Source organism: Callospermophilus lateralis, chromosome 3 (genome assembly GCF_048772815.1).
Source record: "Callospermophilus lateralis isolate mCalLat2 chromosome 3, mCalLat2.hap1, whole genome shotgun sequence".
NCBI classification, from domain to species: domain Eukaryota; kingdom Metazoa; phylum Chordata; class Mammalia; order Rodentia; family Sciuridae; genus Callospermophilus; species Callospermophilus lateralis.
The window spans coordinates 114,785,585-114,810,002 of record NC_135307.1 but is presented as its reverse complement, the minus strand read 5'-3'; the positions used below and the strand labels follow the sequence as shown (position 1 = coordinate 114,810,002).

General features: G+C 44.9%; 1 protein-coding gene across 1 annotated transcript; it reads right to left on the bottom strand.

Moving 5' to 3' along the window:
* Positions 1–9,057: 9,057 nt before the first annotated feature.
* On the bottom strand, positions 9,058–14,688 carry Nr2e3 (nuclear receptor subfamily 2 group E member 3). The gene is made up of 8 exons (XM_076848676.2): positions 14,595–14,688; positions 13,983–14,109; positions 13,728–13,831; positions 13,419–13,640; positions 13,131–13,288; positions 12,050–12,296; positions 11,686–11,791; positions 9,058–9,190 (listed from the first exon to the last, which is right to left on the bottom strand). Exons 1-8 carry the CDS (start codon positions 14,686–14,688, stop codon positions 9,058–9,060), a joined length of 1,191 nt encoding a protein of 396 aa, XP_076704791.2.
* Positions 14,689–24,418: the final 9,730 nt, after the last annotated feature.

The following is a 24,418-nucleotide window of genomic DNA, read 5'->3' as shown; positions in this document are numbered from 1 at the left end:
AATTAAGATCAGAGCTGAAAACGATGAAATTGAAATAAAAAAACAATTCAAAAAATCAAGGAAACAAAAGCTGATTCTTTAAAAAATAAACAAAATTTATAAGCCTTTAGCCAAGCCAAGGATTTTTTTAAAATGAAAAATAAATTTTAAAAGATAGTGGGGGAAAACTAATATTGTTAAAATCCATGATGAAAAAGGAAATGTCACTACAGATAATACTGAAATACAGAGGATAAATAGAAACTATTCTGAAAATTTATACTCCAATAAATTAGAATATCTTGGAAGACATCAACAAACTTCTAGAGACAGATGACCTACCCAGATTGAACCAGGAGGACCTAGAAAATTTAAACAGATCAATTTCAAGTAATGAAATTGAAGATACATCAAACGCCTACCAACAAAGAAAAGCCCTGGACTGGATGTATTCTCAACTGAGTTCTACAAGACCTTTAAAGAAGTACTAACACCAATCCTCCTCAAATTATTCCATAAAATATTAAAATAGGGAGCTCTGCCAAATATTCTATGAGGCTAGTATCATCCTGATAACAAAACTAGACAAAGACACATTAAGAAAACTTCAGACCAATATCCCTGATGAACAGATGTAAAAATTCTTAATAAAATACTAGCAAATCACATACAAAAACAAATTTAAAAGATAGTACACAATGATCAAGTTGGTTTCATCCAAGAAATGCAAAGATGGTTAAACATATGGAAATTAATAAATTTAACTCATCCCATCAAGAGACTTAAACACAAGAATCGCATAATTACCTCAAAAGATTCAGAAAAAGCATTTGACAGGAGAGGCATGGTGGCTCACACCTGTAATCCCAGCAGCTTGGGAAGCTGAAGTAGGAGGATTGCAAGTTAAAAGCCAGACTCAGCAATAGTAAGGCGCTGTCTCTAAATAAAATACAAAATGGGGGCTGGGGATGTGGCTCAGTGGTTGAGTGCCCCTGAGTTCAGGACCTGGTACCAAAACAAACAAGCAAAAAACTTTTTGACAAAACACAGCATCCATTCATGTTCAAAACACTAGAAAAACTAGAGGTAGTATGATCATACCTTAACATCATCAAAGCTATAATGCACCAATAAACCCAAGGCTAACATCATTCTAAATGGAAAAAAACAAAGCATTCCCTCTTAAACCTGGGACAAGGCAGGGATGCCCTCTTACCACTTCTATTCAACAAGGACCTTGAAACTTTAGCCAGAGCAATTAGGCAAAAGAAAGAAATTAAAAAGGATATGAATAGGAAAAGAAGAGCTCAAACTATATCATGTCATGACATGATCCTATATTTAGAAGTCCCAAAAAACTCCACCAGAGAACTCATAAATGAATTCAGCACAGTAGCAGGATACAAAGTAGCAATATACATCCACAAATCAATGCATTTCTATACAACAATGATGAATCCGCTGAAAGAGAAATTAGAAAACTATTGCATTCACAGTAGCCTTAAAAAATAAACACTGTAAACTACAGAACATTAAGGAAAGAAATTGAAGAAGACCTTAAAGGTGGAAAGATCTCCCATGTTCTTGGATAGGCAGAATTGATATTTTTAGAGTAGCTGTACTACCAAAATTGTTATATAGATTTAATGCAATTCCTATTAAAATCCCAATGATGTTCTTCATAAAAGTAAAAAAATCAGTCAGGAAATTCATTTGGAAAAAATAAGAGGCCCAGAATAGCCAAAGCAATCCTTAGTGAGAAAAGCAAAGCAGGAGGCATCACAAAACCAGATGTTAAATTATACTACAGAGCTATAGTAACAAACAGCATGTTATTGGCACCAAAATAGGTATGAAGACCAATGGAACAGTAGTCATAGAGATGAACCCACAAATATGGTTATCTGATACTAGACAATGATGCCAAAAACATACGTTGGCGAAAAGAACCTTTTTAACAAATGGTGCTGGGAAAACTGAAAATCCATCTGTAGAAGAATGAAATTTGATCCCTATCTCTTACCCTGCACTCAAAGTGGATCAAAGATTTAAGTATTAGACTGGAAACCCTGCACCTATTAGAAGAAAATGTAGGCCTAAGATTCCAACATGTTGGCTCAGGAACCAACTTCTTAACAAGACTCCTAAAACACTAAAGAATAAAATGAAGAATCAATGAAGGTCAGCATCAAATTAAAAAGCTTCTGAATAGCAAAAGGAACAGAGCATGGAGAGTGAGTGTGCAGAATGGAAGAAGATCTTTGCCACCTGCTCCTGAGGGCATTGATATCCAGAATAAAACAAAAATTCAAAAAGCTTAACACTAGGGGCTGGGATTATGGCTCAGTGGTAGAGCACTTGCCTGGCACGTGTGAGGCTCTGGGTTTGATCCTCAGCATCACATAAAAATAAATAAGATAAAGTTATTGTGTCCATGTACAACTAAAAAAAAATTTTTTTTTTTTTTTACAAAAAAACTTAACACCAAAAAAACCCCACAAATAACCCAATCAATAAATGGGCAAAAGAACTAAACAGACATTTCTTAAAAGAAGAAATACAAATGGTCATTTTCTCAGATGTTGAAAAAAATGTTCAACATCTCTAGCAATTACAGAAGTGCAAGTTAAAACTACACTTGTTGGGAGTGTGTATGAACTATGGATTTTGTTTGAGCCAGTAAGTCAGGGAAGCTGCTTTTCTGTGAACTCCTGGGTGAAATTCCCTGTTTTGAGAAATCCCAGATCACTCTGGAACCCTGCCTTAGCTCACAGCCACAGGTTCAAACACAGCCACCTGGAGATGAGCGTAACCTGCCAAGCACCAAACAACCTGATTTTTCCTGAAGGAGCTCCTTACTGATTCCCTTTGTGGTCTATATCGCTATCAATAAAGCAAGAGTGGGTTTTTCTCTTTGTTAGGGTCAGATCCATCAGATCTATCCACACATAAATGTCCTCACTTGTGAATATATAATTCTCATCTTTTGTCTTTAATTACTTAATATTACTTTCATAGCTTTTATACCATAGCTGGCCCATCTCCAACAGTTACTTACTCCCTCCCCACACAGGACACAGGCAGAATACACTGAGATTTTACCTCACTTGAGTCAGAATGGCAATTATCAAAAGTATAAGTAACAATAAATTTTGGCAAGGATGTGGGGAAACAGATACACTCATACATCGTTGGTGGGACTACAAATTAGTATAACAACTCTAGAAAGCAGTATGGAGATTACTCAAAACACTAGGAATGTAACCACCATTTGACCCAATTATACCAATCTTTGGTATATATATATCCAAAAGATTTAAAATCTGTACACTATAAGTGATGCAGTCACATCAATGTTTATAGCCGCTTGATTCACAATAGCTGATTGTGAATTCACAATTCACCAACCTATGTACTCATCAACAGATGAATGGATAAAGAAAAATGTGATTTATATATACAATGAAGTATTATTCAGCCATAGAGGAGAATGACTATGACATTACCAGTGAATGGATGGATCTAGAGACTATCCTGCTAAGTGAAATAAGACAATCCCCCCAAAACTAAAGATTAAATGTTCTCTCTGATGTGTGGATGCTAACATACGACAAGGGGTGGGGGGCTAGGGGAAGAATACAAGTTCATTGAGTTAGACAAAGGGAAATGAAGGGAAAGGGTAGGGGACAGGAATAGGAGAGTGGAATAAATCTGACATAACTTTCCTATGTACATATATGAATATGCCATAGTGAATCTCAACATCATGTACATCCACAAGACTGGGATCCTAATTAGAATAAGATATATTCCATGCTTATACAAAGAAATATGTCATGTATACCTAAAAAGAACACATTAAAATTTTTAAAAATGAAAGGTCAATTTCAAATACACAACATAATAAGAACTTAGAAGAGCAAGGACAAACCAAACCCAAAATTAGAAGAAAAGAAATAATAAACATAGAAGCAGAAATAGAGACTAAATAAAAAAATACAAAAGATCAATGAAACAAAAAATTAGTTCTCTGAAAAGATAAACAAAATTGACATACTTTTAGCTCTACCAACCAAGAATAAAAGAAAAGATATAAATACACAAAATTAGAGATGAAAAAGGAGACATTACAATTAATACCACAAAAATAAAAGGGACCATTAGAATTTTTTAAAAAAGTATATGCTTACTAACAAATTGGAAAATTGTGAAGAAATGGGGCAAATTTCTGGATATATACAGCCAACCAAAATTCAACCAAGAGATATAAAAAATCCAAATAAACCAATAACAAGCAATAAGAGTGAATCAATAATAAAACATTTCCTAAGAAAGAAAAGCACTGGAATGGATGGCTTCACTGGTAAATCTTACCAGGCTTATAAAGAACCCTTCCAAACTCATTCTATAAGATTAGCAAATAGCATCACCTCATCACCAAAACCTAACAAGGATTCGACCAAAAAACAGAAAAATTATAGAGCAATATCCCTGAAGAAGATAGATGTAAAAATCCTCAACAAAATGCTAGCAATCAAATTCAACAACATATCAAAAGATCATGATTAGGTTGGTTTCATTCTAAGGACAATTCTTCAACCAACACAAATCAATAAACATAACACACCATGTAAACAGAATGAAGGATAAAAATCATAGATACAATAGATATAGGAAAGGGCATTTGATAAAATTTAACATCCTTTCATGATAAAAGTCCTGAACAAATTAGGATCATATCTCAGCTTTATGTAAATGTATTATGACAAGCCAGTAGCCAGGAGCATACTGAATTGGATAAAACTGAAAGTATTTCCTTTAAGATCAGAAACAAGGAAAGGGTATCTTCTCTCATCACTTTTTATTCCACCTAATACTGAACTTTTTAGTTAGAGCAATCAGACAAGAGAAAGGAATAAAGGCATACAAATAGGAAAGGAGGTAATTATTTTTTGAAGATAATATGATGCTCTATATACATACCCTAAAAACTCCACCAAAGACTATTAGAACTGAAATAAGAATTCAACAAAGTGAAAGGATACAAAAATTGACATATAAAAATCAGAAGATTTTTCTATATGCCAATAATGAATTTATGAGAACTAAATCAGGAAAACAATTCCTTTCACAAGAGCCATAAATAAATGAATAACCTAGGAATAAGCTTATCTAGGGAAAAAGAAGACCTGTACAATGAAAAATTACAAAAGACTTATGAAAGGAATTGAAGAAGACATTAAAAGACGGAAAGACCTCCCATGTAGCTGGACTGGAAAAATCTTACTAAAATGTCCATACTTCTCAAAGTGATCTACAGATTCAATGTAATTCTATCAAAATACCAATAACATTTTTCACAGATCTAGAAAGAATTCATTGGAAGTCAAGAAGACCCCAAATAACTAAAGCAAACACAATTGTGTTAGTCTTTTTTTTTTTTTTTTTTGTCACTGGAACAAAATACTTGAGAAATAGAAGAAAAGGTTTACTTTGGCTCATGGTTTCAGTGAGTGGTCATCAGGCTCCAAGGCAGAAATGTTACAATAGAAGGACATGACAGAGGAAAGCTTTTCAGTCCATTGCAGCCACAAAGGAGATGGAGAAAGTCAGAGAGAAAGTCCATGAAGAAGACATACCCTGCCAGGGTACACCTCCAGTGACCTATTTCTTCTGGGAGAAGGGCTCACCACTCCCTCATACCAACCCCACCCTTAACTGCCTGCATCAGGACCTGCCCTGCTCTGATTCCTGAGCCTGCCTCATAAAAATCCCAGACTCCAAGCCTGTTTTACCTCTCTCCGTCTATGGAGAAATGGCCCTTATTTGTCAACTCTGACAACTAAACGGTCCTGTGTATCTCTGCCTGGTCTCTGTCTTTCATTCTTGCTCGCCCGTCTCCTGGTTCCTCCCTTTCCTTTCAGTTCTCTTATCTGGAAGTTAGATTTCCTTTCCTGGATAAGTCCTACTGACTCTCAGTTCTCAGTGTAAAGGGCACTGGGAAGTTTCTTGAACCTTGAACTGGTTTAGGTTTCTTTTTTCTTCTCAATAGGTGCTAGTATTTGCTGGCAGCTGTGTGTCAGCAAGTGTGTGCCTGTCTTGTTGACTCTCAGGTCCCTAGCACATAATGAAAGGTCCTGGGCACTTAGATATTGAATAGTATCAGTTCCCAAATGCCAAATCAGGTTTAAGGTGAAATGGGGAAAAAAAGGTAGTGAGTTTTTCCTTAATGCCACATTACTCAAACTCTAGAATTCAGGTTCCATGTGGCTATTCATCCCTGCACTCAACAGACACTGAGCACCTGTAGGCATTGTCCTTGGTGCTCGGTGCTCGGTTACAACAAAGAACAAAACCACAATGAAGGTCCCTATACCCTGTGGCACTTGCATTCCAAGTGGAGAAAAAATAATGATGTCCACTGAATGCAGATCAGACATCCACAGTGTCTGGGTTTGACTCTCAGATGATAATTATCAATTTCAACATTTCTTCATATCTTTAAGTAGTTCTCTGCCCTTCCTTGTTTTTTGGGGGGAGAGGTGTACTGGGGATTGAATTCAGGAGCATTTGACCACTGAGCCACATCCCCAGCCCTATTTTGTACTTTATTAAGAGAAAGGGTCTCACTGAGTTGCTTAGCACCTCACCATTGCTGAGGCTGGCTTTGAACTCGCGATCCTCCTGTCTCAGCCTCCTGAGTGGCTGGTATTGCAGGCATGTGCCACTGCACCAAGTCTGAAACTGCAGTTTCAGTTGAAAAGAAAGGGCTGTATATGCCCATGAGGATGACTTCTGTGGTACTTCCCAACCAGAGGCATTTCTGGCATTAAGGACAAGAAAGAAGAGACTTCAAATTATCCCCTCTCCTAGCAAGGGCCTAAAATGCAATAAAAGAGCCATTACCCATCAGAATTTCAGTAGAGCCCATTTATCACAGAGTAGAATCAATTCTGAAGTCAACTGTATCATATTAGTCAGGGGAAAAAAAAAAGTCACTCAGTATACTCCAGGTGAGAAGGATTGACATAGAAATTAGGAGCTGACATAAACACTGGAAGAACAGCAGTCAGAAAAGTTCCCAGGAAGGTCAAGAAAGCCAACACTGGATCCAGCTGAAAGTTGTGAAGTTCTTAAGTGCTCATCTAGAAGCTACTACAGCTCTAAAGAAGAGCTAGCAAGGAGGCTGAGGTGAAATCTCCCAGGGCCTCACAAAGCTGGTTGCAAACTCTCCAGAGTAAAATCAACTTCTCTTTTGTTTTCCAAACCTCCTGTGAGGGCCATCCATTAGCAAATCAAAGGGGAAGGGCATTCTGAGAAATATGATATGTTAGCTTTCTGGCATGTGACAAAATACCTAAAATAATCAATTTATGAGGCCACTGCACCCCACTGGGGTAAAATTTTGATGGGGAATGATAGATAATAGACCATTGGGTGATAAACCTTGGATGACCCAAGTAACCAAGGACAGTCTGATGTTTTTAGAAGATAGAGAATCTCAAGCAGCTTGCATGCTTTGGTGAGAGTTCACTGTACTCTCTGGGCCCAGCCTAGCTTGTCATTTGCAGAGTAGACATGATATTTCACTGCAGCTGGCAGAATTCAAACAAAGGCCAAAGGGCAGGGGACCCCTAGGATTTCTCACATGACTCTTTCCTTCTTGACTCATATATTTCTTCTCTGAAGGAAGAAAATGCAATGAAATTATTCAGCCATTTCCAGAGTAGAGGGGGAGAAGGGAGCAGGTAGTGTCAGTTAAGCAACATTAAGTCGAGACACACCTAGATGTCAGTCCTAAGTCTCTGTTTTTTATTATAAATGGCAGTAATCAGTTCCTCCCCTAGAGTTAATTGGAGATTAAATAAGAATGCCTATTAAGTGCCTGGCTCACTACCAGCTCACTACCTGCTGTATATTTATCATATGTTTGCTGATATATAAATATAAACATGTTTTGACTTTTTAAGTTATTTTCTAGGTCTCCTGAGGGATGAGGATTTTTCCTGAGCTTCATCTTTCCAAGAGGAATTAAGAAGTAATAGCCTTTTTTTTTTTTTTTATAAAAAAGTGCCTGTAACTGCCTTGAACTGAGTTGGACAATGTTCACCTTTTGTTTCTGAAGGGGATGAAGAAAGATAAGTGAGATAAAGATTGAGAGATGCTGGGAAAGGTGAGGTGCCATGCTGATTGTTGAATCCTGTGGGAGATTTTCCCACTGAGCTTGAATTCACTGCACCTGGACTCTGACTTAGATGAACTCATTCCTTCATTGTCTTTGAAGGGACAGGCTTGACCACATTCATCTTCCTGTTTGTTTGTTTTTTAACTTTTTTTGTTTTTAGCTTTTTTTAGTACTGTGGTTAGAACCCAGGAGCGCTCTACCACTGAGCTAAGTTTGCTGTAGCTGGTCTTGAACTTAGGATCCTCCTTCCTTAGCCTCCTGAGTCACTGGGATTACAAATGTGAGCCACCATGCCCTGCTGTCTTTTCTTTCTTTCTTTTTTTCTTTCACATTTTTATTGAGGTCAAAAGAAGTGCAGAGAAGTGCACAAGTCTTAAGTGCACAGCTCAAGGAATTTTTAGGTATGAATCCCTCTATGAATTTCCCACCCAGATCAAAACGAAGGGCATTTCTAGGACACCAGAAGGCTCCCTGGGGCCCCTCCCTCATCAACACCCACCCACCCATAGGTAACCACTATTCCAGCTTCTACCACTATCAGTCTTGCTCAGTCTTCAACTTTGTGTAAAAGGAACTTGTATCTGGTTTCTTTCCTTCAACTTTCATGCCTGCCTATGACATGTATCCATGTGGTCACAGATATCTGTAGTTCATTCTTTTTTATTGCTAGTTTCAGTATGAGAATACACCACAATATATTAATCCATTCTACTGTCATTGTGGAGTTTGGGGCTATCATGAATGAAGCTACTATTAATATTCATATCTTTTAGGGGACATTCCTGCTGGGCCCTCATACCTATTAGTGTAATTGCTGAGTCAAGGGGCAGGCAAATGTTTAGCTTCAGCAGATTGTTGCCCAGGGTAGTTGTGAACATTTATTTCTACTCCCACTAGTTTTTAAACATATCACAAAGGAGCTTCTCCATTGGCGTATTCCCTATGGTCTTGCGGAAGAAGAGGAGCTCAATGCGTTCAGAGGTGATGAACCTCAAAGACGGGAGGAGTAGGAGCAGTTTCCCAAACCTGAACAGGAGAGAGGGACCATCAGTTTTATCCCCAGCTTCTGAGCACTAATCCTTAGGGCAGCACCCTCCCAGGAAAGACAGGGAAGGAAGTTGGAGAGGATCTCCCAGAAAGGCCCCATTCACTACAGGGCTTGTCTCCACCTACCTGGAGCCCCAGAATGGGATGAAAACAGTGAGTGAGTATTGTATATCATGTGGAAAGATTATAAAGCAAGAAGTCATTTATATTAACTGTGTATGTGAATATAGTATTATGAGTATAACTGTATATTATGATAATTACATGATCAGTTTTGTATATAAGAATATAAATTCCTGCCCATAAAATGCATAGGATAATAGTAGCCATTACTGGAAGTGAAGTCCAGGGAGAATTTGGCTGACTGAGATCCTTGTCCAGAAAAAAACTTACTGTCCTCTTAAATCAGAGCCATTTGCCAAAGCAGGTGCCCTTAAGGCAAAAAAAGAGACAGATGGTGGAATCAGACCTTCCCTGGGTAGATGGCCTTCAACTGGGCCAATGCCCAGTGTCCAGGAGAAAGCTCCACAAGGGGCAACTGCTGGTTCAGCACCCACCTGCAGCTCCATGGGAAGACCCTCCACTACCCATGAGCCCCTGAGCTCACCTTGCCTACCAGGGGCTTTCTTTTGTCATCTCAGGTGAGTGACAGGGAGCAATGATATCCCTCCTATCTGCCTCCCTCTTATGTCTTTCTGATCCGAAGAGTAGGAAGAAGAAGTAACTGTATGATAATCAGATTATTGTTTTCAAACCACAGGTATCAGTCCACTTAATGGGTCTGAAGTTAAATTTAATGGGACACAACCCACCTTTTATTAAATAAAATAGAATCAGAGTAAATTGTACAGAGCAAAGGTAGGTATCACTTGGTAGAACTGTCTTTCAGAGTCTATATGTATATTAGGTTACAACAAAAATGCATTTCTTCTTTAGTCCTGAATTTTTTAAAACTGAAATGAGCTGACTTAAGAGAATCCAACCACTATCTTAACACTCAGTGCTGCCTACAGTAGGTAATGAACTGCTATTGGAAGTAACAGGAAATCTTAACCAGCACTTCAAGATTTGACACAAAATCAACAGGCCAGGCAGGACATCTCTGGGAGCTGGTCTCAACAGAAACTTGCCCTTGAAGGCTCAGCTGCTGAATGTCTCTGACTGTCAGGTCTCAAGGTACTAGTGATGAATTGTTCTACCTTAATCTTCCTGGGCAACTCAGTGTAGACCTTGTCTACTTGGACTCTTCTGAAAGGGAAATTACCTCTTCTTATGATCAGGTCTCAGATGAGAAGTGATTTGAGGGTGCTTCTATTAGCTCACTTCTTTAGTGACAACAGCCAAGAGCCCCCAGAAAATGCAGATAATAGATTTAAAATAGCCCACAGATGCCTGGTGGCCGAGTGGTTCAGCCACGGCTCCTGTGTGTGTCCTGGTGCTGGGTCAAGGTGGGCGGTCCCAGAGCACTGGCTTCTACCTCGCTCTCCTCTGCCACACTCAGCCTGCAGCTATTGTCTTCCAAGCCACTTTCCATGTGAGTGAGTGCGTTGAGTGCCTGCTGGCTTATGCAGTGCATCTCTACAGGATGTCCACTGTGCCTCCCTCAAGACATTGTAACCTCCCTCAAGACATTGTAACTTCCCTTTTACTTTCAAATTTCCTCTTTATTGTTTGAATACTCACTCCCAAAGAGTTCCTCTTCCCTCATTCCTTACCTCCATCTAATTGCTAAATCTGACTCACTCGAACTCCCACGGCATCTATGGCCACTCTCAAAGATCAGAACTCCACGGAATCCCTGGAAGGTGGCAGTAGCTGCTCTGGCCCCCTGGGAATACACTCTGTCCCCACTGCCATGCCAGTCTTTATGAGGTTCAGCCAGTATATGACACCTTCCTCTGAAAAACCTGTAGGGGTCCCCTCTGCCTCCCACATCAGATGTGGCCCTTGGGTGGGGGGCATTCAAAGTCCTGACCGGTCTGGTCCCAGGGGTCCTTTCTGGCCTAACCTCCTATCTTCTTGCTGGCAGGAATCTGTTATAACTTCTGAACTGGACTTCTAAGAAGAAGCCTCTCAAACTTTGTAAATGATGCGTTCTTTTCTGTTAGACCCTACCCTTCCTCCCAAATCCAGCCCTGCCTTCACCAAGTCCCTCCTGATTCTGCCTGCCACCTGCCACCCTTATGAGTCTGTGTGTCCCAGACACAGACAACCCTCTCTACCCGACTAGGGAAGTTGTGTTTTCAGTGTGGTCACTGTGTCAGGTGGCCCCTGGAAGGCAGCAGCTCTGTTTTATGAACACTTGGTCCTCTCTCAGGATCTGGCACTGTGCCTGGCCCACGGGAGATGTTGGGTAGATGCTGGTTGGATGGAGACCTTTGTCCTATTAGGGGACACTGGAGGTGATGTGAGAGATGCGAGCAGGGTAAAAAAGAGGAAGGATAGGGGGGTGGGTAGGCATGTGCTCAGGTCACCTCACGGGCTGGCTGGGGTGGTGGGCCTTGCTGTGCTGGCTCAGCATCACTTGGGACTGGTCCTGCAAGGCCTCCACGTGCTCAGGATCCTTTAGGCCCCGTGTCTCTGGGGGAGAAGTGGCAACCGTGAGCTCCCCTTCCAGGACCTCCCCAGCCTGCTCTACTCCTCACAGTCATGGAGAGGAGGCCTCTGGGGATGTCACACCTCTCTCCTCCGGCGTACCCCCCACCCCTTAAAGAAACTGGCACATCTGTGCACACATGTTGGGTTGTAGAGAGATAGTGAGAGGCAGAAAGAAGTCCCTGGAATTCCTAGTCTCCATCCCAACCATTTCTCTGGAAGGTTTGGGCCCAGACTTATTACCTGGTTTGAAGAGGACAAGGGCCTTCATACAAGCAAACTCTGTGGGGTCCACGGCCAATGCCCGGAACCGGGAGATGGTTTCCTGCAGGAAGCGTGTCTCCATGCTGGCCAGTGCAAACCGGCCCTGAGAGCTGCTGGTAGCAGAAACCTCTGGTGGGGCCAGTAGTGGGCAGCTCTCCAGGGGCAGAGACCACTGTATGGCTCCAAGGAGGAAGAGTTCACTCCATGCCTCTTCCAGCAGGATCACCTGTGCTCAGAGAGGGTGTGAATGTTGCAGGGCACACTCAGCTCCTCCAGACACCCTGGAGCCTCTGCCACCTTCTCCAGGAACAGAAGGGCTGGTCCTAGTTGCTCAGAATGCTCTCCTGACCTCTGTCTGGCATTTGGCTCTGGCATTTGGCATTATCTGGCCCAGATGCTTAGTCTCTGAGACACCATGGGTTCCATCCAGAGCTGGGACATTTGGAAAAGCTGAGAACCATGGGATGCCAGGCAGTCTCAGGGACATGCCCAAGAGTGACCAAGCTGAGTGTGCTCAAAGACTCAGCTTGAATCTTCTGAGTTGCTTCTTCCAAACACAGACTGGTTGAAGACTTAGCCCTCTGTGCCTCTTCCAGGTTCATCGAGCTCTGCTTGCCCATCCAAAGCCCAGAGGCCATACCAGATGTGGAGAGGTTGGGTTTACACTCAAGCCCTGATATCACGGGAACTCATGCTCTAAGGGGGCCTAGAGTTGGCCACTCGTGGTGTTCAGGACATGCATAGTGCTCTGTGCCACACAGAAAGTCTGTGGGCCCAGCAGTCTATCCAGGAGGAAAGAAGACTCTGGGAGCTACAGGCACTGCCTTCAAATCCTGGGCCTCTACGCACCCTTGGCCATCATTATCCCCTAGGTGTACACTAATACTGCCACCTTTGATTATCACCAACTCAATCAGAGAGGTCTCCAGCTGTCACTATCTGAGCTGTGCACACCACCACTCCTCACCAGCACAAGGGTGCTAGTGTCCCCAATCTGGATGACTCTCATGGCTGCTGGCCCCAGTCCAGCCAGCTCTAGCAGGCAGGCTGCACAGTGTACCTGATCCCGGAAGGGCAGGTTGGAGAACACGGGCAGGTTTTTGGCCCACTTGACAGCCATGAAGAGCAGGCGAGCTGAAGTCTCATGGATATTGTCCAGGCTACAGGGGGATGAGGGGAACTCAGGATCATTGCTGGTGACATCAATATTCTCATCAGCTGTTGGAGAAAGAAGTTGTGACCTTAGTCTCTGCACCATGGAGATGGGCGAGAAGACTCACCACCTGGTTATGAGGCTCTAGAATGAACAGAGGCCCCTGGTCCGTCCCTCAGTCGTCCTTCCACTTACCATCCTCTGGCTCCAGTTTGGCACAGGATTCGGCCGTTATGAGGCTGGCCATGAAGTGGTGGCCCAGGCCTCTGGCTGTAGATGCAGGTGTGGAGCCCTGTGGGCTGGGCCCTGCCTGGGCTGGAGACACCACCAGGGCCTGGGGGCGGGGCTCACCATCTGACTCCACACTGTCCAGCCGAATCTGGGCCGTGCTTCGGGGCTGGCGCTCGTTCTGCACGGCTGGGGAGGGAGGAAGTTTTAGAACACTGCAGTGGTCATGCTGCCTGTCTCTTCTGTCCTTCCCGGCTCCCTGTGCTCCCCACTCACCATCCTGGTTCATGCCCGCTTGCAAGCACTTCTTCAATCGGCAGGCCTGGCACTGGTTGCGATGGGCCTTGTCCACAGGGCACATTCCTGCCCCAACTTGACACCTGCAGGGGACAGGGAGCCCCAGGGGGTCAGTGTCCCAGGCTCTGGACCATGGATTTGGACATTTTGCCCTAGCTCTTTCATCCCTGACCAACCTCTACCTGTCTCAGGCACCCTAGTGGGCAGGAACCCAGTAGGGCTTACCCTCCTCACCTGTAGATGAGCCTCCGCCTCACACTTCTCTTGAAAAAGCCGCTGCAGCCGTTGCAGGCATAGATGCCATAGTGCTTCCCGCTGCTGCTGTCCCCACATACACGGCACTGGAGTGAGGGGCCCACACCTGAAAGGCAGAGGCAGTAGCTGGGCCCCTCAACCTCTCCACCCACCCTCCACCCCCACATCCCTCTCCCCGTCCACAGGTTCCTGATCTCCCACATTTAGATGTGCCCTTGTTGCTCCCAGCTGGAAAAATGTTTCCCTCTTATGCTTCCCTGCCCTCCTCCTTCCGTGTCCAGTTTTCAGCAAGGGCACACACCCTGCATCCACCTACCCAGCTCCAATTCCTTCCCTGTAGGTGACTTTAGATTCCCATAAAATAATTCTTGACCTCACCTCTAGGGACCCCTTTGCTGCCAAGTCCTAAGGGTGCTTCTTGGTTTTTCCCTCCCATCAGCTCAGTATCCTGTCCTCTCTGCCCACCTCCATGTGTCTAGGATTCTGGGTTCACCTCACATTTGCCCACAGTCCTTGGGGCTGGACCTAAGTTGGTCTGGCACATATTCTGTTCCCTAAGGGTCCAGATCTCATCTCCAAGAAAAGCCATACCTGTTGGATCCTCCCCCAGGCTCCACCTGCCTGGAGACTCCTTCCTGGAGGCAGTCACGGTGGCAGGCACAGCTGTGGCCACGCTGGAGCTCATCGGAGCTGCTAGCCTGGCCCTGGAGGCCCTAGGGCTGCCGAGGATGGTGGCTGAGTGGCTGGGTGGGCCCAGTCTCTGCCTCGCTCTCCACCTGCCCCTCTCTATTCTTTTCCCCTTCTATTTCTGCTTCTCCTTCTCCCAGGCCCTAGCAGTCTCCCTCTGTCTTTGGGTCTCTTCTCTGTCTGGACTCGGGAGCCTCCCAAACTTCCCCAGGCCCCTCACAGCAGCAGCTCTGGCTGGAGGAGATTTCTCTCAGGGAGCCGTTGGGCACAGTTTATGATCCTCTTAATCTTTACTGTCTCCACAGGGGATCAACTGGCCACACCTGCAGTGTTACCAAGGTGCCCCTGGGAGCCAGTAAGTCCTGCTGTCCCTATGCTAGCTTTGGGGTTATCCAATGTCCCCAGGTCCCAACTATGCTGTGCTCTCAGCTATTTGTCATTCAATATCAAATCCTGAGAGGTGCAGTTCCTCTAATTTTTTTTTTTTTCCTGTGTGTGTGTTGAGGACTGAACCAGGGCATTGCACATGCCAGGCAAATGCTCTATATCCCAACCCATTTTATTTTGACACAGGTCTCTCACTAAGTTGCCCAGGCTGGTCTCACACTGTCTCAGTCTTCTGAGTAGCTGGGATTACAGGTGTGCACCACCATGACTTTAGTCTTTTTGAGGTGCTTAGCATGTGTCTGAAGGCAAGTGTGTGTGTGTGTGCTTGTGTGCATGTGCACATGTATGCACATATGTGTGGCCCTGTGTTTGTGTGGGCCGCTGTGTGTAGGTGTTCACTTTTTTGTCCTGAACAGTTGAACCCTCTGCCCTGATGATTCTCACCTCAGCTTCTTGAAAAAAGACCTGCTTGGGGACCATGATTTGAGGATTTTGCCCCCTCCAAAAGGCCAGCAATCCTCAGATGCCCAAAGAATCAGGTCCAGTGTAGGTTTTGAGGCTAGCTGGAGGCTGGAGGCCTGAGAGGTGGCAGAAGAGAAGCTGATAGGCATTTTTATCACCTACCTGGAGCACTGGGCCTGCAAGATAGGAGGGAGTGAGGACAGAGCTGCCTGCACCTGGCTCCAGGATCTCAGGTAGCTTCCCCCTTCCTCCCTGACCTGGCCTCTAGTCCCTAGGCAAGCTGGTCTCTGCTGCCCCCCAGGCCCACCTTCCCAGCTCAAGACCAACAGCAGTTCTGAGGGGTGGAGCAGGGACAGACCAGATGCTGGGCCCCAGCAGGCAGAGGGGTGTGAGGGGAGAGCGTGAGGACTGACCCAGGCTCATATTTTTGCTCCATTACAAGCCACATGTTCCTGAGCAAGTGTCAGCCTGCCTGAACATCAGTTTCCTCATCTGTGAAAGGGATTGCAGCATGTAGTGTAGGTGGGACCAGTGGTTCTCACAGAATGCTTCAGTGCCTGGCACTTACTAAAAGCATTATAAATGGTGGGGCTCTTGCTATTACTCACATTTCTCAGGGTCACTGAGAAAATCAGAGCAACACTCAGGAAACGTATTTTCTTTCCTGCTCCTCCACCTCCACCTCCACCTCCACCTCCTCCTCAAGCCCCACCCCATGCCCAAGACAGATAGGAAATCCTCATGTTGGCCTAGGTGTCTGCACAGGGGATAGACATGGGGAGGAGGCTAGCCTAGCCTTAGAGCCCAGGGAACATGCAGCTTCTAGAAGAATGATAGAGTTAAGGGGACAGGCGCCATAGGGCATGGCCCTCATGTAAGCGGGGTTAACCCTCCCTGTGACACAGAAGCACTATTGGGGATTTGGAAAGTCAGTGTGGAGGCTTTGCAGGATAATCTGCTTTCTGGAGCCTCAGGAGATCGAGGCCACAGGGTGGAGGTCATTCACTGGCCCTTCTCTCTTCTGTCCTTGCCCTTCCTGCCCTCCTCCTGCCAGGAGGCCCCTCAGGACCCTCCATGGACAAGGTCTCCAGCTCCACCTGGCAGTCAGAGCCAAGGCAGTGTCTTTGAACTTGGTTGAGCACATCCTGCTTCCTGAAGGCTATCACTTGATCCTTCCGGAGAATGGGTCATCACCTAAACTTGTCATCACCTCCACATGCCCAGAGGTGGCCCCGCAAGTCGATCCCCCTCTCCATGGGCAATCTTGTGTACATCCACTGCTTCCAGGACCACATGATCCCAGACTCCCACGTGCTTCTCTGCCCTGAGTTCCCCTTCTTTAGATCCACCTGGGTTCCATTGTGAAGTCCAACTTCACTGGCCCCACAGCCAACCCATCCCCAACAGATATGCACAAAGATGGGAAGTGGGGTCCCAGGATTGAGGGATCACCAGTGCAAGGAAAGAATATCTAGGGATGAGCTGAGGGTCTGTAACTGAATAGGAATAGGCAGAGAGGAGCTCAGGACTCCTGCGCATGTGGGAGATGAAGGAGAGAAATCAAGATCGGAGCTTCACCAGCCAAGTGCTCCATGAGGTCCCTGCCAATAGTGAGATGCAGGAAGTGCATGTGAAGAGTTCTTACACAAACACTTGCAATGTGTTATTCAAACATTAAGCAACCTTAGGTGGGAGCTGCCCTTATTAGCCTCAACTCACAGCTGAGGAAACAACAGAGGAGGCTAAATAATTTGCTTCAAGTCACACCGTTATTGAGCGGTGGTAGAGGTTGGAGACAGAGATGGGGATTGCAAATTTGCATCTGATCCCCAAACTCCTGTTCCCCACAGAATCTTCTCCAAGAAGCAGCCTGAGCAGCTTCCTTTGGTGTTTGCCGCCAGAGTAGCTGAGCAGGGACCAGGGAGGAGAGGGAGAAACCAGAACGGCACACAGGCCATGAGGGAAGGAGACAGAAATATTTTAAAAGAGAAATTCATTTCTAAATAGGAGATACAAAGGAGAAGGCAAGGGAGAGACACAGTGAAGCCCCAAGAGGGTGTGGACCAAACGCTGATCCACCCTGCAGTCTCATGGGGGACAGAGAACATGCCTGGCAGGGGGTCCTATGAAGGAATTAGGGGACCCAGGGCCTTCGGGACAGGTGTGGGGCCAGCACACCTTCTTTCAATTCTAGTTTTGGTGGGATTAGAGGAGGTGCTCTGTAACATGGTGAGATGGAGGGGAGGAAGGGGTGAGGCTGGTCCAAGAGCAGAGGATGGAGTTTTTCCCTTTTCTGAGGCACAGCAGGCCTCTTTTGGGGGGTGGGGACACTGAGCAGGAGCTGAGGAGGAAGGGCAAGTTGTGAGGCAGCCTAGTAGGGAAGGGGCCCAGCAGAGTTTTGGGGAGCTTTGCGGACAGCTGAGGTTAGGGACCTTGACATTGGGGGTGTGTGGTCCTGGCAGGTGTAGGATTTTCCCCGAGGCCCTCAGCCGGGTGGCAGATACTGGGAGAAGGCTATGTGGGGACTGATCCATGGCACAGGAGACCCCACAGATGGACAGTCGGGAAGGTGTTGAAGTCAGGGCACGGGGCTGGGCAGAGAGAAAGGGTTTCTCCCACTCTTGCTTCACCTGCCCATTCTTTAAGACCTGTTCGGACCTCACCGTAGCTCACTTGTTCTCTCCTTCTAGAGAGATTCTGTCCCAGGTCAGGCTTCATGTTGAAATCATTCCAGGTCAACTTTCTCTGTCCAGATGGGAGATTGCAGGGATGGGTTTATTATTTTAGTTTAGCCGAGTATGTGGATCACAAAGCCCTTACTGGATGGGAGGTCTGTCTTTAAATTTGTATTTTCCTGATATTCTATAGTCAGTATGTATTACTTAGAATGACAAATAACAACAGTAAAACCCTACAAAAGAACCTGCAGGATTTGCCTGCCTATTCTTACTCTATTTTTATTTTGTCAACTCCTCACATCTTCAATGCCAGCTGAGCTCCTCTGTAAGCCTGGACCTCCATTCTGGGTTCTCTGGCAAGTGAGGCCTGGCCCCAGCTGAGCCCTATGCAAGGGAAAGCAGAGCCTGGAGGTTGAGGGGGGTGCAGTGGCCCTCAATCTGTGACCGCCAGCTGCTGGGGCAGACGCCAAAGGATTACTCAGCTCAAAGCCTTGAATCTGCTGACGGAAGCCACCAGAGGCCACCTTATCATTAATACAATTATTCCCCCAGGGGACAGGTCAGCAACTTCCTCTGACTCCCTGAAGGCCTGGGTGGGTGGGGGTGGGGAAGAAGGTGGTGTGCATGATAAAGGCTGCAGAACTGACCACCTTCTTGGGGCCATGGCAGGCAAATCACCTGCCCCAGCCAGCTGGGGCCATCAAACACAGCATCACTAGGTCCCAGGCATGGCCTGGGTCCTGCCAGAGGGAGTGGGGAGTGGCTCCTGGATGATTTGGCCAATGGTCAGGCAAGCTGGCCTCAATTTCCATCCCAGCAGCTGCAGGCTTTGGGTCTGGGACAAGTCCTGTTCACAGCATAGGGAACATGTTTCAATCTGGGAGTTCTTGAAAATGCTCCCTTCTGTACAGTTGTCTTCACTGCCTTTGACGCAGAGCTCATGGCAAGTGCACGGGCTTCAGCGCTGGCCACCCAGGAACTCTGCTTCTGGTAACTTTCCCCACAGACAGTTTCACAAAGATTTAATTAAACTTGCAGCTGCAGCAATTTTAGTAAAACACCCATCTGCAGTCAACTGGCTAAAACAGGCTCCATCCCTGCTGTGGCATGCCAGCAGCCATGGTGGCATTTCTATACTCATTTACATGGACGTATGCCCGCAGCGTTTCCACCTCAAAGCCAGTTACAAAACAGAGCTTATAGGTCGATTTCATGTGTCCCAGGGGAATTTCTGGCCAAGATCATGGGACGACTTTCTCCTTGGCAGGACCTCTGTGAATCAATGGCTTCTTTCTCTAGAGCAAGTTATAGAAGATTCAGAACTCTAAGAGGCAGACACCAGCAGGAACGCTTCTCAACAAAACCTCTTTATTCTCTTCTCAAGATAACATTTAGAAATAATCAGATACTTCCTTGAGCAATCTTCGCAGCCCTTGGCTAGTAAAGTCCCCTTGAAATTTTTCAAAGGCCTGAACAGAACTGGAGGGTTGCTGTTCATCGGACAGGCAGATACAAAGCAGTCTGTCCTGAGGCTTCATGGCCAGGTGACCCCCTGCCTCCTTTGCACCGGAAATGACTGGCAGGGACATGTCTAGGTCAGCTGCTCCCTCCTCTTGGGTCCCGCTTTCCCCAGAAGAGCTTCTCGGTTCTCTCGCAGAGCATTCTGAAGACTCCACTGCAGATTTTCTCACCACAAGCAGAAATTTCCCTTTCTCATTTCACAGTTTCATAATAAATATGTATTGCAATTACAGTCAGGGCAAAAGAAAGTTCATTTCATTTCTAGAAAAGAGAAAGGGAACTTGGAGTCAACATGACCTGTAATAAGACTAAAAGGAAATATGTATGAAAAAATTAAGGAGTGAGGATGCAAAGTTGGTCATGTCTCATTTTCTTTCCCTCATTAAACCAGGGCAGGGCTGAAGTCTCCAGCAGCTGGTCAGGCCTGGGCCTCCGCTGATGGGAACAGCTGCAGCCTACAGTGGGGGTGGGCCCATCCTGGGGATTCCCCTGCACCTGCTGTACCAGGCATAAAACCTTGGCTAAGGAGAGGATCTGGGTTCCCCAGGGAGTGGGGTGGGGTGGAGAGCTATCTGAAAACTAGCACAGAAGTATTTTAAAAATTGAACATGAGGCACAGCCATTCCAGTGCACACTAGCTGACTGACCCTTCTAGTTATGATATTTATTTCTTCCCAGAATGAAACAGCCTACGACAGGGTTTTTCAATCTTGGCACTATTGACATTTTGGGCCACTTTACTCTTGGTTGTGGGAGCTGATCTGTGTGGCATAGGATGTTTAGCAACAGCCCTGGGCTCTACCCACTCCATGCCAGGAGCACCCCAGTTGTGACATCCAAGATGACTTCAGACATCACCAAATGTCCCCTGAGGGGCAAAAGCAGCCTGGGTTGAGAAGGGAGATTTTGCAGGACTGGCCTCAGCTGTGTTCACAGGACATTCGCTGCATCTGTTCTCACAAATGCAGGAAGCACATGTCCCAGGACCCCTGGGGCTCTCCCTGCCCTGGGAGCCCCAGGTTCATGAGGCTGCAGCGCTCTTCCTCATTATGTTGTGCAGACTCAGGAGCTATCAGGAAGATTGATCAAAGTGTTCAAAGAGTTTTTTTCTGAAGGAATCTTGTACTATTTTTCTCTTTATAGTTTTCTGTATTATTTAATAATGACCATGTATAATTCTAATCAAGATAAAACAACTTTTCAAATTTTTGAACGAATTTCAAAAATTTTTTCAAATTTTCAAATTTTCAGTTAATTTGAAATATTTGTGAATAATACTTATAGAAAATATCTATTAAGAAAATTTAATAAATTTAAATTCTCAGGGTTTATATGTGTAAACTTACATTGGAGAGGTATTATCATTATTTTAATCTTACAGAGGAAACTGACAACACAGGGAGGTTGAGCCACTTACCCAAGGTCACACAGCTAGTAAGTGACAGAGTGTAAGTGACAGATCTGGTATCCAAATTCAATCACTTAAGTTGGCTATTTTATACTTTTATACATTTAATAAAGGAAATCTTCTCCAGATGCATCTTGTCTCTGGGTAGGCCTAAAGGATAAAGCAGATATTCTGGGCTTTATTTGTGGAAAGTCACTTTTTAAAAAAATATTTATTTTTTAGTTTTAGGTGGACACAATATCTTTATTTTACATTTATGTGGTGCTGAGGGTCGAACTCAGTGCCTCATGCATGCTAGGCGAGCGCTCTAACACTGAGCTAGCCCTGGAAAGTCACTTTTGAACTGGCATTTCTGTTCTCAGTTTTTCTATGAGATTGCACATTCTTTTTTTTTTTTTTTTTTTTTTTTTAATATTTTTTAGTTGTAGTTGGACACAATACCCCCACTTTATTTATTTTTATGTGGTGCTGAGGATCGAACCCAGGGCCTTGCACTTACTAGGCAACCACCCCAGCCACAGATTGCAGATTCTGAATGCAGAATATAATAAAATTCATAGAGAAAGGCTAAAGACATTCTGTGGGGAAAACTTTCATGTTTTCTGTGTCTGCTTTTAACGGGTAGCTCTGGGGAGGCACTGGGCACAACTGGGAGTTGCTGTGGTTGTGTGCATGTGCGTGTATGTGCAGGAATGCACACATGGGGTTTGAGACTGTCACATGACCATGGATGGCTGAGTTGTGCTGTGCTGGCACAAGGAAGCCACTGCACCTGTGTCTACTGTGGTTTGTTCCTGAGGTCCCAGACAATGTCATGACAGCTGCAAGGATAGACAGAAACTTCCCAAATGGAACTCTTAATCTGAACAGTATTCAAAGGTAATATGTGGCATATTTTCCTACATGACTTTTAAAAATATAAGTACATTAGTTATCGTTATTTTATTTATGTACTTTTATGTGGTGCTGAGGATTGAACCCAGTGCCTCACACATGCTAGGCAAGCTCTTAGCCGCTGAGCCACAACTCAAGTCCCTTGCATGACTTTTGGTATTGAAGTAAGTTCTGTTTTCTCATATTCTTTATTAGCTATATTTATTAACTTGGCAAAAATGCTAAATTGAGGTAACACATATCCAATGCCCCTCCACAGAGATGAAGGATATGTTCTTTAGAAAGACAGTCTAGAAAAAGCACATGCTCAAAGCATTTCTCCCTAAATCATAATCTGTAGGAGGGTCCTGGTGGCACAGCTGCATCCTGCCCTGCTCCGTGCTCTGGCCACAAAGGTCTCTAGGATCCCTGTACCTCGCACACTTCTTCCCAACACATGGCCTTCACATATGCTCTCCTTTCTCTTTTGAGCTATTTAGACAGAATTTCTTACATGAACTCTGCGTCATCATCAGTATTGAGAGTTGAGTTCAGGGGCATCCAGTTCTTTTTATTTATTTATTTTTTAATTTTGAAAGAGGGTCTTGCTAAGTTTTCTGTGCTGGCCTTGGACTTGAGATCATGTTGTCTCAGCCTTCCCAGTCTCTGGGATTATAGGCTTTGCCATGGTGCTAGGCTTTGGCAGTCTAATTTCAAAGGAAACTTCTAACAGTAAATTTGTGACCTATCATTGTTTGTTTGTTCTGGTGTGTGATTTATCAGTTCTTCCCAGAACATGATCTTAAGGCGAGGCTCCTGCATAAGACAGTGAAGCTTAAAATATTTTTCCTGGACGTGTGAAAATATTTTGAAAATAAATGTTTAAAACAAATACAATCAAAGCTCTTTAGTTTCTATGACGATGGCATTGCAGTTATGTCTAATAAAAAAGAATCCTTACCTGCTAGAGATTTATCCTGAACTACTTACAGGAGTTTCTCAGTGTCTTGGATTTGCTTTTGAAGCTTACAAGCAAAAGTTACAAAAAAAAAAAAAAAAAAAAAAAAAAAAAAAGAATGAAAGCAGGTGACTGAACTGAGAATAATTAAAACTGATGGCTGATGACAGTGAGGAAGACTTGTATTTTATCCACCTGTTATTTCTAATTTTGTTTGCCATTGAAATTCTACATAACAAAAATGAAGCAAGAAAAGAAATGTGGTTGATGACTTTGGACACACTCTCCAAATCTTTTCTCCTTTTCCCCTCTGCTTCCACCACCTCCACCCTAAGTCTGTCTTCACGGACAATTCTCACCTCTCTCTACGCAGTTTGTGAGGCGTCCGCCAAGAAACCGAAGAGGAGAGGAGAATCCGGGCGCTGGCGCGGAGCGCCTTGGCTATTGTGCCTCAGCGCCCCCTCCTGGTCGGAGCCAGGTACGGCGCGCCGGGGCGGAGCCGCGGTGGGCATTGTCCAGGGGAGGGAGGGCTTCGCTTCCTCTCGGTCTACTCCCGATGTTGGAGACTTGGAATGCCCTTTCCCTCCTTCTCCAGCTGACTCCTTCTCGCACCCCAACAGCGGCTCTGATGTCTCTCCTCAATCCCGATGGCTGCCCACATCCCAGTCATGATCAGAAACCAACAATCACTCGTGATGGCCTGGGACCTCCACCGAGACCACCAGCTTTATGAGAGCCGAAAATTTGTGTCTTGTTGAAGGGCCTGATAATTACCTGTTGAGATACTGAGTGGAGGCAAGGTAGCCAGCCCAGGGTCCCTGAAGATTGCCGCTCCAAGCTGGGCACCCCTCTCTGACCTGCAGGAGAGGGTCACTTGCCCCCTGGTGTCCACGGCTCCGGCCAGCACCCAGGCCCTGCACGCTGCTTTCCACTTCCCCACCGCCGGCACCACTGGCCATTCCGTCCTAAGAGGTCAAAACATTTACTTGCAACTGAAAACAAATCAATTTAGAGACTCTGGGAAGAAAGATGTGAAAATGAAGAATTGCTAATAATCGATATGTGTTTTAATAAAAGGGCTGAAACAGAAAACTGGACAAAGTGATCAGTTCCCTGAGATTGGAATGCTCTTTTCCCAGGGATGACTCTTGAGTTTCCAGTCATGTTTTTGTTGGCCAGACACACAGCCCCTGGTGTATGACAGTGGTTTTCAAGATGGGCTGGCAAGGGTGGTCTTTTTGTCACTTCCACCAGAACACCCTTGCTTTTGATCTTTTATACTTGCTAGAATTTTGATTACAGAAAGGTTTCTTTTTCCTAAAAAGGAGCAAGAGGATTGCAGGAACCTTGGGTAAGAGACCACCTATTAGCTGGGTGGGGTGGATAAGTCTCTTTCCCTCTCTGGGCCACTATAGTGAGTAAATAGTAAACAAGTCTTACC

Coding starts and splice junctions, on each gene's coding strand:
- Nr2e3 (XM_076848676.2), bottom strand. CDS start 14,688: ATGAGCTCCAGCGTGGCCACAGCTGTGCCTGCCACCGTGACTGCCTCC. Junction 13,641..13,727: donor AGCGGGCATGAACCAGGATG/GTGAGTGGGGAG, acceptor CTCCCTCCCCAG/CCGTGCAGAACGAGCGCCAG. Junction 11,792..12,049: donor CCTTGTCCTCTTCAAACCAG/GTAATAAGTCTG, acceptor CTTCTCCCCCAG/AGACACGGGGCCTAAAGGAT.